The sequence below is a fragment of the Salvelinus fontinalis genome, chromosome 19 (assembly GCF_029448725.1).
Source record: "Salvelinus fontinalis isolate EN_2023a chromosome 19, ASM2944872v1, whole genome shotgun sequence".
Lineage (NCBI taxonomy): Eukaryota > Metazoa > Chordata > Actinopteri > Salmoniformes > Salmonidae > Salvelinus > Salvelinus fontinalis.
The window spans coordinates 43,588,306-43,601,533 of NC_074683.1; the positions used below are offsets into that span (position 1 = coordinate 43,588,306).

Sequence of the window (13,228 nt, forward strand, 5' to 3'; positions counted from 1 at the left end):
CCAGATTCATCAGTCGGACTGACAGATGGTGAAGCGTGATTCGTCACTTCCACTGCTCCAGAGTCCAATGGCAGCGAGCTTTACACCACTCCAGCCGATGCTTGGCATTGTGCATAGGGATCTTAGGCTTGTGTGCGACAGCTCGGCCCCGAAAACCCATTTCATTTAACTCCCGACTAACAGTTCTTGTACTAACGTTGCTTCCAGAGGCAGTTTGGAACTTGGCGGGGGGGTGTTGCAACCGAGGACAGACGATTTTTACACAACACGCTCTTCAAGCCCTCGGCGGTCCCGTTCGGTGAGCTTGTGTGGCCTACCACTTTGCGGCTGAGCCGTTGTTCCCCCTAGACGTTTCCACTTCACAATAACAGCACTTACAGTTGACCGGGGCAACTCTAGCAGGGCAGACATTTGACAAACTGATTTGTTGGAAAGGTGGCATCCAAGGACAGTGCCACATTGAAAGTTACTGCGCTCTTCAGTAAGGCAATTCTACGGCCAATGTTTGTCTATGGAGATTGCATGGAGTGGTGCTCGATTTATTACACCTGTCAGCAACGGTGTGGCTGAAATAGCCAAATCCACAAATTTCAAGGGGTATCCAAATACTTTTGTATATATAGTATTTCAATCACATTGAAATAAATTTCATGATAATTAAATTTTGTTATATTTTAGTAATTGTAGGCTACTGTCTGAAAATGTTGCCTCAATATATTTCATGATGTGTAACAACAAGTGCGCAATGATGTGCCAAATCTTGATTGAGTGCATTTTTATAGGTTAATTATAGGGCAATGCTTATAACTATTAGAATAAGCTGCCTCGATATTTGCAGCCATAGGAGATAATATCTCTCTAGAAGCTGATCCGTCGTCAGTATTGTGGAATAATTAGAATGTTAAGGTAAGATTTTATGGGAGAAAGCTGATCTGAGAGCAGCGTTGCTTTTCTTTCGATCCTATCAGTATCGACACGTCGTGACGCTCTTAGCAAATGTTCTCCCAGCTTAGTGTTTTGTGAAAGGCATGTTACATCTTCGGCCGTTGTTGAAACGATGCATCATTAAAACACTCGTAAGCCTAAATTCCATCGCTATCAGGAAACTGGGACGCTAGATTTCAATCACACCCACAACTGCAATGTTTACACTGTCTCTTTGTTTACAAACTAGTAACCACACACACACACACTTCTTATCCTACCAAGACTGTCGTTTTTTCAGTTTCACAATATTTTGTTTGACCATGGGCTAAAGGCCTACTGTAAAAACTAACACGGGATCAATTAATTTGCGCACCTAATGGCCATATTTACATAATACAGTGCCTTGCAAAAGTATTCATCTCCCTTGGCGTTTTTCCTATTTTGTTGCATTACAACCCGGGGGGGGGGGGGGGATTGGTGCTGCATATGTATTTACCCCCTTTGCTATGAAGCCCCTAAATAAGCCCCTAAACAACCAATTACCTTCAGAAGTCACATAATTAGTTAAAGTCCACCTGTGTGCAATCTAAGTGTCACATGACCTGTCACATGATCTCAGTATACAGTTGAAGTGTACATACACCTTAGCCAAATACATTTAAATTCAATTTCTTAGGTTCCCTGTCTTAGGTCAGTTAGGATCGCCACTTTATTTTAAGAATGTGAAATGTCAGAATAATAGTTGGGTGACTATTATTTCAGCTTTTATTTCTTTGATCACATTCCCAGTGGGTCAGAAGTTTATATACACTCAATAATTATTTGGTAGCATTGCCTTTCAATTGTTTAACTTGGGACAAACGTTTCAGGTAGCCTTCCACAAGCTTCCCACAATAAGTTGGGTGAATTTTGGCCTATTCCTCCTGACAGAGTTGCTGTAACTGAGTCAGGTTTATAGGCTTGTGTCCTTGCTCGCACACGATTTTTCAGTATTGCCCACAGATTTTCTATGGGATTGAGTTCAGGACTTTGTGATGGCCACTCCAATACCTTGACTTTGTTGTCCTTAAGCCATTTTGCCACAACTTTGGAAGTATGCTTGGTGTCATTGTCCATTTGGAAGACCCATTTGCGACCAAGCTTTAACTTCCTGACTGATGTCTTGAGATGTTGCTTCAATATATCCACATAATTTTCCTGCCTCATGATGCCATCTATTTTGTGAAGTGCACCAGTCCCTCCTGCAGCAAAGCACCCCCACAACATGATGCTGCCACCCCCGTGTTTCACGATTGGGATGGGGTTCTTCGGCTTGCAAGCCTCCCCCTTTTTCCTCCAAACATAATGATGGTCATTATGGCCATACAGTTATATTTTTGTTTCATCAGGTCAGTGGACATTTCTTCAAAAAGTACAATCTTTGTCCCCATGTGCAGTTGCAAACCAGTCTGGCTTTCTTATGGCGGTTTTGGAGCAGTGGCTTTTTCCTTGCTGAGCGGCCTTTCAGGTTATGTCAATATAGGACTCGTTTCACTGTGGATATAGATACTTTTGTACCCGTTTCCTCCAGCATCTTCACAAGGTCCTTTGCTGTTGTGCTGGGATTGAATTGCACTTTTCGCACCAAAGTACGTTCATCTCTAGGAGACAGAACGTGTCTCCTTCCTGAGCGGTATGACGGCTGTGTGGTCCCATAGTGTTTATACTTGCATACTATTGTTTGTACAGATGAACGTGGTACCTTCAGGCGTTTGGAAATTGCTCCAAAGGGTGAACCAGACTTGTGGAGGTCTACGATTTCTTTTTTGAGGTCTTGGCTAATTTCTTTTGACTTTCCCATGATGTCAAACAAAGAGGCACTGAGTTTGAAAATAGGCCTTGAAATACATCCGTAGGTACACTTCCAATTGACTCAAATGATGTCAATTAGCCTATCAGAAGCTTCTAAAGACATTTCATCATTTTCTGGAATTTTCCAAGCTGTTTAAAGGCAAAGTCAACTTAGTGTATGTAAACTTCTGACCCACTGGAATTGTGATACAGTGAATTATAAGTGAAATAATATGTCTGTAAACAATTGTTGGAAAAATTACTTGTGTCATGCACAAAGTAGATGTCCTAAAAAAACTTGTCAAAACTATAGTTTGTTAACAAGAAATGTGTGGAGTGGTTGAAAAATTTGTTTTAATGACTCCAACCTAAGTGTATGTGAACTTCCGACTTCAACTGTATTTATACACACCTGTTCTGAAAGGCCCCAGAGTCTGCAACACCACAAAGCAAGGGGCACCATGAAGACCAAGGAGCTAGCCAAACAGGTCAGGGACAAAGTTGTGGAGAAGTACAGATCAGGGTTGGGTTATCAAAAATATCAGAAACTTTGAATATCCCACAGAGCACCACTAAATCCATTATTCGAAAATGGAAAGAATATGGCACCACAACAAACCTTCCAAGAGAGGGCCGCCCACTAAAACTCACAGACCAGGCAAGGAGGGCATTAATCAGAGGCAACAAAGAGACCAAAGATAACCCTGAAGGAGCTGCAAAGCTCCACAGCGGCGATTGGAGTATCTGTCCATAGGACCACTTTAAGCCGTATACTCCACAGAGCTGGGCTTTATGGAAGAGTGGCCAGAAAAAAAGCCATTGCTTAAAGAAAAAAATAAGCAAACATGTTTGGTGTTCGCCAAAAGGCATGTGGGAGACTCCCAAACATATGGAAGAAGGTACTCTGGTCAGATGAGACTAAAATGTAGCTTTTTGGCCATCAAGGAAAACGTTATGTCTGGCGCAAACCCAACACCTCGCATCCCCACAGTGAAGCATGGTGGTGGCAGGATCATGCTGTGGGAATGTCTTTCATCGGTAGGGACTGAGAAACTGGTCTGAATTGAAGGAATGATGGATGGCGCTACATACAGGGAAATTCTTGAGGGAAACCTGTTTCAGTCTTCCAGAGATTTGAGACTGGAATGTAGGTTCACCTTCCAGCAGGACAATGACCCTAAGCATACTGCTCAAGCAACACTCGAGTGGTTCAAGGGGAAACATTTACATGTCTTGGAATGGCCTAGTCAAAGCCCAGAACTCAATCCAATTGAGAATCTGTGGTATGACTTAAAGATCGCTGTACACCAGCGGAACCCATCCAACTTGAAGGAGCTGGAGCAGTTTTGCCTTGAAGAATGGGCAAAAGTCCCAGAGGCTAGACATACCCCAAGAGACTTGCAGCTGTAATTGTTGCAAAAGGAGGCTCTACAAAGTATTGACTTTGGGGGGTGAATAGTTATACACGCGCAAGTTGTTTTCTTGTCGTATTTCTTGTTTGTTTTACAATAAAAAATATTTTGCATCTTCAAAGTGGTAGGCATGTTGTGTAAATCAAATTATACAAACCCCCCAAAAAGTATATTTTAATTCCAGGTTGTAAGGCCCCAAATAGGAAAAATGCCACGGGGGTGAATACTTTCACAAGCCACTGTATGTTTGCATCTGTGCAAAATGTGTATCAGGGTTGGGGTTGATTCTATTTTGATTCAGGAAGTGATTAGAAATTCAAATTCAATAATCGAAAAATCAAAATGCCCTATATATAGGTTAGCCTATTAGGCCTACTTTTCATCTGACAAAAGATCTGTTCATTCTGTGACAGATGTAAGTCTAGGCCTATTTGGTAACTGGGCATCTTTAACAAGGTTGGCTGATTAGGAAGACAGCTTCCGGTGTGAGATGGGAGCAATTGCATGTCTGCCAAACAGTGGTTTATTTGGGCTCTTGGCTGGACAACATTACTGCAGCATTCCTGTGTAAAGTAGGCCACTGCACTGTCTGTCTGTCTACACCTGATGACAACTTGGAGCCGAGCCGGGTGGTTCATATGAGATACCGTTTAGATACAGACAATAAGAAGATGGAGACACAGACAGACCATAGAAACACACGCACAAATCAAAAAACATTGGATCAGATTGCAAAGCCATTACTCTATCGTTCATGTGTAAATTAGGTGATTGCTTTTTCTGTCTATATACACCCAATGACAACTTTGAGCCAGGTGTTTTGTGTGATATGCTGTTTCAATAGCCTACATACAAAGACAGACATTAAGACACACCTACAATTTTGGATCTGATTGCAATGCTTTCCAGCACTGCCCATACACATACACACTTGCAATTGCCCTGAGAATAGTGTGCCCAGTGTGTGTGTAGCATCAGTGCTCTGATACTGAGGAAGGTGACCACTGCTGATGTCATTCTATACCATCAGAACACCATTATAAGAGAGACAGTGAGCACGGTTACACACAATAATTAAATTATTGTGGATAGTCAGGTTAATATAATAGTTAGTTTAAAAAGTTCACATGGTTTGCAAGAAGGATTTCCCTAATTATCCTGTTTACATGGATATATCTGAAATCAAGCTACTGATGGAACTTTTGATAAACGTGAAAACTAATTATAAGATGCATACTTCACTCCCGGGTAAAAGGCGTTGCATGGTCAATCTGTCATCTGCATTAGCCATGCAGCATTTACAGTGATGTGGTCTCTACAGAAGTCAGGGTATTCATACTTCTTGCGCTTTGTGGAAGCAGCGCATAACTGTTGTGAAGGAAGTTGTCAAGGAAGTGAGTTTGTGTTTATACAGAAACTTATGCCAACAAGTCATGTCAATGTGGAGCTTTACGGAGCCCTCCTTTTTGTTACATAATTTGAGCGTTACGGAGGTCATTTTGGCCCCTGCATGACTCCGGAAGCTCTGCAATTGCGTCACACCATCCATATGGCGTCTCCGACATTTTCGGATCAAGCATAAAATGGCTTTAAGAGGGAAGTTTGCGCTAACGTTACCCGGTGCTGGCACATGCGCAGATCAAATACACCACTGGAACGCGGATTAAGATGTCCAAATAATTCAAACGATTGCTCAGAAAACCAGGTGTTTTAATCGGCGTATATTTACTTCGATTATGACCTTATGCCGATTAAGATAAGCAGAGTAAGGTGTTTACATGACTAATGTCATAATCAGTTTAATATCAAATTATTAGTGTGCATGTAAATGTACTTAGTAAGATACCAAACAAACACACACACAGCACAGGGACGCTGAAACCAGTGAACACCAGCTATCACATATAAATCAGCTATAATAATGTTATGATGAGGAATTATGGTTGCCCAACATTTTCAGCTGTCAAAAGAAAAAACAAAGCTTGCTACTCACTTGTCATAACGCAGTCAGTCAAAGGAACTGACAACACCAATGCCACACTTGGCCAGCATACACAAGTTGTTAGCCAGCATGATATTAGCTAACCAACCAACTAACGTTACCTACAGTATGGCACCCATTTTAATACCAGTCGGTCACTAACTAGCCGACTTTCCAGATAAGTAACAAATGAATTACTTAAAGCTGCCAGCACTAGTCACGTGTATTATTGGTAAACACAGACAGTTAGAATAAATGATGGATCTGTCAACAAAAATGCAACAGTTAGCATGCTAGCTAGCTAGATAACTGGTTATCTCCCCATGCCCATTGTATATTGTTGTTAGCTAGGTACTGTACGAAGCTACTTACACATCGATAGTCGTCAGAATCTGTTTTAAAGAAAATACAGCGTCTACTGTCGTTATTTAATGGAATAATATTTTTACTATCCATTTCTTTTTACAATTTGCTAGCAATGTTTTGATGTTTGGACGTCGCTACACATCATGTGAAATTTGATGACATCAACTTCCTAGCTAGCTACAGCGCACGGATAAGGACAAACAGAATGGACGCTGCAAACCCAGAGTGATCTTCTTCTTTGGTATTATGTCGTTCGAACATTTTGTTTGTTCATGCCGCCACCTACTGTGCGGTAGTGTGTGGTCGACACGTCACATTTGGACCTTTTTGTGATACAAAAATAAAAGGAAGGGAGAAAAGGAAACAATTGTACCACTAAACCTACACCTATATACCACTATTTCATAAAAACGTAAATTCACCACCCCATTCCACTACCTTGACCCTAACTGATTAACCAACAGTGCAGTTCAAGAAGAGTTAAGAAAATATTTACCAAATAAACTAAAGTAAAAAGTAATAAAAAATAACACAATAAAATAACAATAACGAGGCAATATACAGGGGGTACCGGTACCGAGTCAGTGTGCGGGGGTACATGTTATTTGAGGTAATTTGTAAATGGAGGTAGGGGTGAAGTGACTATGCATAGATAATAAATAATGAGTAGCAGCAGTGTACAAAACAAATGGAGGTGGATCAATGTAAATAGTCTGGTGGCCATTTGATTAATTGTTCAGCAGTCTTATGGCTTGGGGGTAGAAGCTGTTAAGGAGCCTTTTAGTCCTAGACTTAGCACTCCGGTACCGCTCGCTGTGCGATAGCAGAGAAAACAGACTATGACTTGGGTGACTGGAGTCTCTGACAATTTTATGGGCTTTCCTCTGACACCGCCTATTATATAGGTCCTGGATGGCAGGATGCTTGGCCCCCAGTGATGTACTGGGCCATACGCACTACCCTCTGTAGCGCCTTACGCTCAGATCCCGAGCAGTTGCCATTCCAGGCAGTGAATCAACCAGTCAGGATGCTCTCGATGGTGCAGCTGTAGAACTTTTTGAGGATCTGGGGACCCATGCCAAATCTTTTCAGTCTCCCGAGGGGGAGACCCTCTTTGTCGTGCCCTCTTTATGACTGTCTTGGTGTGTTTGGACCATGATAGTTCGTTGGTGATGTGGACACCAAGGAACTTGAAACTCTCAACCCGCTCCACTATAGACCCGTCGATGTTAATGGGGGCCTGTTCGGCCCGCTTTTTCCTGTAGTCCACGATCAGCTCCTTTGTCTTGCTCACACTGAGGGAGAGGTTGTTGTCCTGGCACCACACTGACAGTTCTAAAGACCTCCTCCCGATAGGCTGTCTCATCATTGTCGGTGATCAGGCCTACCACTGTTGTGTCACAAGCAAACTTAATGGCAACCATGGCAATGAGTGCTAAGAACTTAAACACATGTAATTTTATCTTTGAAACATTTAATTGAAATACTGTACAATTCCATTCATTCCTGTGGATGACTACTCCTACTGAGGAGTGCCAATATGACTGACAGGTAGCTTCAAAGCCTCTCAATGACCAGTACAAAGCATCAGCAATCCAGGGTTTATACATAGTACTTTATTGGTATTGACCCTTGATATGAGGTTCTCTCTTCTGATGCAGACTGTAGCTAATCCTTTCACATTCAATTATACTTGTCAGTAAGATGTATGTCTATCTTCGTGCATGTGCAAGAGGTAAAGGCTGGTGGGCAGCCAGGCATATGGCAAAATCAAGTCACCCTCATTTGTTGTAAATATTGAGGTTGTAAATCTTGAATCAACTTATCTGGTTTTCTTATGCAAACTTCCTCCACACTTTCTCATTTTAGAATACAGTAAAACTGTATACTTTCCTTAAATGTACCATGCTATTCACCTAACTGGTTATTACCATGTAATTAACCTTGAAATTATTTATTTGAAATGAATTCCTTCCTTGTCCCTTGAAATGCAAAACACCCTTCAAAGGGATAGGTGACAGAGAAGTGACCAAATGATGAGGAATCCAGAGGAAAGCAAAACCCACATGTTGCAACACTAATTAGAGAGATAGTAGGAGGAAGAATACTGTGGGGGGTGTGACTGCTGTAAAGGCACAGCATGTCTTCAGGTATTTGCCAATGGGTAAGAGGTGTTGCTCTCGGTATCTAGACTTAAACTGGTTCTGTTCTGTTCAATGCTATTGTGCTTCACCACAATGGAATCTGCTGTAGGGGTGAGACTCGGAAACAGAGTTGGTGCTGACCTCATGCCAAAGACATTTTCAGAAACCTGTAATGAAGATTCAGTCTTTCGATATGCAGCAGTCCTGTGTGTTTTTGTATGTGAGTATGTATGTATGTGGGTATGTGGTAAGTACAAGGTAATATTGTCCATTTATGATTGATTTAGTTTTGTTATTTGTGTAATAAGGTCTGTGTTTGTGATAGGTGTCCCTTTGTGTGTGTGTGTGTGTGTGTGTGTGTGTGTGTGTGTGTGTGTGTGTGTGTGTGTGTGTGTGTGTGTGTGTGTGTGTGTGTGTGTGTGTGTGTGTGTGTGTGTGTGTGTGTGTGTGTGTGTGTGTGTTTGTGTGCGTGCGTGCGTGCGTGCGGTGTGCGTGCGCGTGCGTGTGAAATATGTGTAGAGAGGCCCATTGTTGCCACTAAGCCCCAGCTGCACCCATCACCAATGGTGGCTTCAGAGCTTCAGAGACTGTCACACCCTGGGAACGATGAGGAAACACTGACATGCCTCTGTCTCAGTTCCCTAGAGATGAGGTTACAATGGGACAAAACAGAAGAAATACACACACTACACAGACACCACTCACACACACCTACATTCCTCCTCGCCTCTCACTCAGTGACGCCTGCTCCCTAACACATTTGTAGCACACAATATTGAATATCCTATGACTGTAATGCTGCGTTATAACGTGAAGTGTATTTGCAATTTGCAATAAAAGCATGTTAGGTGTGGGACAATAAACGTAATGATCAAATTGATCAGTACGCTCGGAAAGTATTCAGACCCCTTGACTTTTTCCACATTTTGTTACGTTACAGCCTTATTCTAAAATGGATTAAATTATATTTATTCCTCATCAATCTACACACAATACCCCATAATGAGTAAGCGAAAACAGGTTTGTAGAAATTGCAGTGCATGTCAAAGCAAAAGCCTAAGCCATGAGGTCGAAGGAATTGTCTGTAGAGCCCCGAGACAGGATTGTGTTTAGCCACAGATCTGGGGAAGGGTACCAAAACATGTCTGCAACATTGAAGGTCCCCAAGAACACAGTGGCCTCCATCATTCTTAAATGGAAGAAGTTTGGAACCACCAAGACTCTTCCTAGAGCTGGCCGTCCGGCCAAATTGAGCAATCGGGGGAGAAGGGCCTTGGTCATGGAGGTGACCAAGAACCCGATGGTCACTCTGACAGAGCTCTAGAGTTCCTCTGTGGAGATTGGATAAAATTCCAAAAGGACAACCATCTCTGCAGCACTCCACCAATCAGGCCTTTACTGTAGAGTGTCCAGATGGAAGCCACTCCTCAGTAATAGGCACATGACAGCCAGCACCTAAAGACTCTCAGACTATAAGAAACAATATTCTCTGGTCTGATGAAACCAATACTTAACTCTTTGGCCTGAATCCCAAGCGTTATGTCTGGAGGAAACCAGGCACACCATCCCTGCGGTGAAGCCAGGTGGTGTGAGCATCATGCTGTGGAGATGTTTTTCAGCGGCAGGGACTGGGAGACTAGTCAGGATTTAGGATTGAGGGTAGGAGCCCGGACTTGAACCCAATCAAACATCTCTGGAGATACCTGAAAATAGCTGTCCAGAGCGTCCGACGACAGTACCCAGTCCAGAGTGTCTGGCGACAGTACCCAGTCCAGAGCGTCCGGCGACAGTACCCAGTCCAGAGCTTCCGGTGACAGTTCACAAACCAGAACCTCCAACGACGGGCCACAGTCCGGAACCTCCAACGACGGGCCACAGTCCGAAACCTCCAATGACGGGCCACAGTACGGAACCTCCAACGGCGGGCCACAGTCCGGAGCTTCCAGAGACGATCCCCAGTCCGGAGCCTCCAGTGACGATCTCCAGTCCGGAGCCTCCAGCGACGATCCCCAGTCCGGAGCCTCCAGCGACGATCCCCAGTCCGGAGCCTCCAGCGACGATCCCCAGTCCGGAGCCTCCAGCGACGATCTCCAGTCCGGAGCCTCCAGCGACGATCCCCAGTCCGGAGCCTCCAGCGAAGATCCCCAGTCCAGAGCTTCCAGCGACGATCCCCAGTCCGGAGCCTCCAGCGACGATCCCCAGTCCGGCGCCTCCCACGACGATCTCTAGTCCGGGGCCTCCAGCGACGGTCCCCAGCCCGGGGTCTCCAGCGACGGTCTCCAGTCCAGAACATCCGGCGATGATCCACGCAGCGAGGGTCCCCAGCCCGGGGCCTACGGCGAGGTTCCGCAGTCCAGAGCCTCCGACGATGATCCACGGGTCTGTGCTACAAGAGCGGATTCAGTGTAAAGAAGGGGGGCGGCGTCCAGAACCAGAGCCGCCACCGAGGTTAGATGCCCACCCAGACCCTCCCATATAGGTTTACGTTTGCGGCCGGGAGTCAGCACCTTTGGGGGGGGGGGGGGGTACTGTCACGCCCTGACCTTAGTTATCTTTGTTTTCTTTATTATTTTGGTTAGGTCAGGGTGTGACGAGGGTGGTATGTGTGTTTTTGTCTTGTCTAGGGGGTTTTGTATATCTATGGGGTTTTGGTATTGTCTAGGTGAATGTAGGTCTATGGTGGCCTGAATTGGTTCTCAATCAGAGACAGCTGTTTATCGTTGTCTCTGATTGGGTATCCTATTTAGGTTGCCATTTTCCATTTTTTTTTTGTGGGTTATTGTCTATATGTAGTTGCATGTCAGCACTTGTTAATATATAGCTTCACGTTCATTTTGTTATTTTGTTAGTTTGTTTAGTGTTTATTTCGTTAATTAAAAAAGTATGTATTCATATCACGCTGCGCCTTGGTCTCCTCACTACGACAAACGTGACAACTGGACCGTTTCTTTTATACTGTTTTTATATTAGAAAAACGTATTAGAAAGTATTGTTGTGTTTTTGTGAGCCTGAAGTGTTTCCCTGTCAGCATTACTGTTCTCAGTTAATCCAGTACATTTACCAGCTGCAGGTTGTGACAGATCTTCCTATGGAAAATTGAATAGCATATCCAAGCAAATTATATCCATGTTGAAACACTATCATTTCAGATAAGTGGACATGTATGTCGAAGGATAATAACATGAGTTTTGGATACATACAAAGCCATGCCATGAACCCAGAGTCATATACAGTTTACTGCACACATATCTCTCTGCATGATGCGCTCTCCAATCAATGTACCTCTATACGTCTTTTACCACCACAACACCACCAGCTATCTCACCCATGACAACCTGAGTTATAGTTCATAATACTTCCATTGATAAATAACTTACAACTGTCAAGTTTTCAAAGTCCAAGTGCTTTCGTGATAAAGTAAAGGTGCTTTCAGTAATAAGAAACTGGATTGTTGTCTAGTAACATTCCCCAGCTTCCAACGTTACCAACGTAATCAGAGCAATACACATAAATGTTTTGTCATACCCGCGGTATACGGTCTGATATCCCACGGTTTTTGGCCAATCAGCACTCAGGGCTCGAACCACCCAGTTTATAAATGTACTTGGGTGGTTCGAGCCCTGAATGCTGATTGGCTGACATCTGTGGTATATCATACCGTATATAATCACATTTATGACAAAACGTTTAGTTTTTACTGCTCTAATTACGTTGGTAACCAGTTTATAATAGCAATAAGGCATCTCAGCGGTTTGTGGTATACAGCCAATATACCACGGCTAAAGGCTGTATACAGGCACTCCGATTTGCGTTGTACACAAGAACAGCCCTTAGCTGTGGAATATTGGCCATATACCACACCCCCTCGTGCCTTAGTGCTTATGTATCTACTTCAATTACCTCTTACCACTGAACATAGACTCTGTACTGGTACCTTGTGTATATAGCCAAGTTATCATTACTCATTGTGTATTTATTATTACATCTTATTAATTTTCTATTATTTATCTATTTTCTTTCTCTCTGCATTGTTGGGAAGGGTCCGTAAGTAAGCATTTCCCTGTTAGTCTACACTTGTTGTTTACAAAGCATGTAAAAAATAAAAATTGATTTGATGTGTGTACTAAACATCTCACTATCTCAAAAGCAAAGAGCAACTACCTTCAGGCTATGCTCAAACCCTACACACCAACCTGAGCACTCCGTCCTGCCACCTCTGGTCTCTTGGTCGTCCCAAACCTACGGGGGTCAGCTCCCGCTCAGCCCAGTCAAAGCTCTTGTCTGTTCTGGCACCCCAATGGTGGAACGAGCTTCCCCCTGAAGCTAAGACAACTGAGTCCTTGCCCTTCTTCCAAAAACGTCTGACTGAAATCCTATCTCTTCATAGAGTATCTTAAATTTACATTTACATTACATTTAAGTCATTTAGCAGACGCTCTTATCCAGAGCGACTTACAAATTGGTGCGTTTACCTTATGACATCCAGTGGAACAGCCACTTTACAATAGTGCATCTAAATCTTTTAAGGGGGGGGGGGGGGGTCAGAAGGATTACTTTATCCTATCCTA

At 43.4% G+C, this 13,228-nt stretch overlaps 1 protein-coding gene across 1 annotated transcript in view; it reads right to left on the reverse strand.

Annotated features, from left to right (window-relative positions):
* The window catches only part of si:dkey-100n23.5 (cyclic AMP receptor-like protein A), a 117,511-nt gene extending 110,781 nt beyond the window's left edge, over window positions 1–6,730 (reverse strand). Inside the window, exon 1 of the mRNA XM_055871672.1 lies at window positions 6,523–6,730. Coding sequence (XP_055727647.1) covers window positions 6,523–6,606 — 84 coding nt within the window. The 5' untranslated portion in view covers window positions 6,607–6,730. The remainder of the gene's footprint in view (window positions 1–6,522) is intronic.
* Window positions 6,731–13,228: the final 6,498 nt, after the last annotated feature.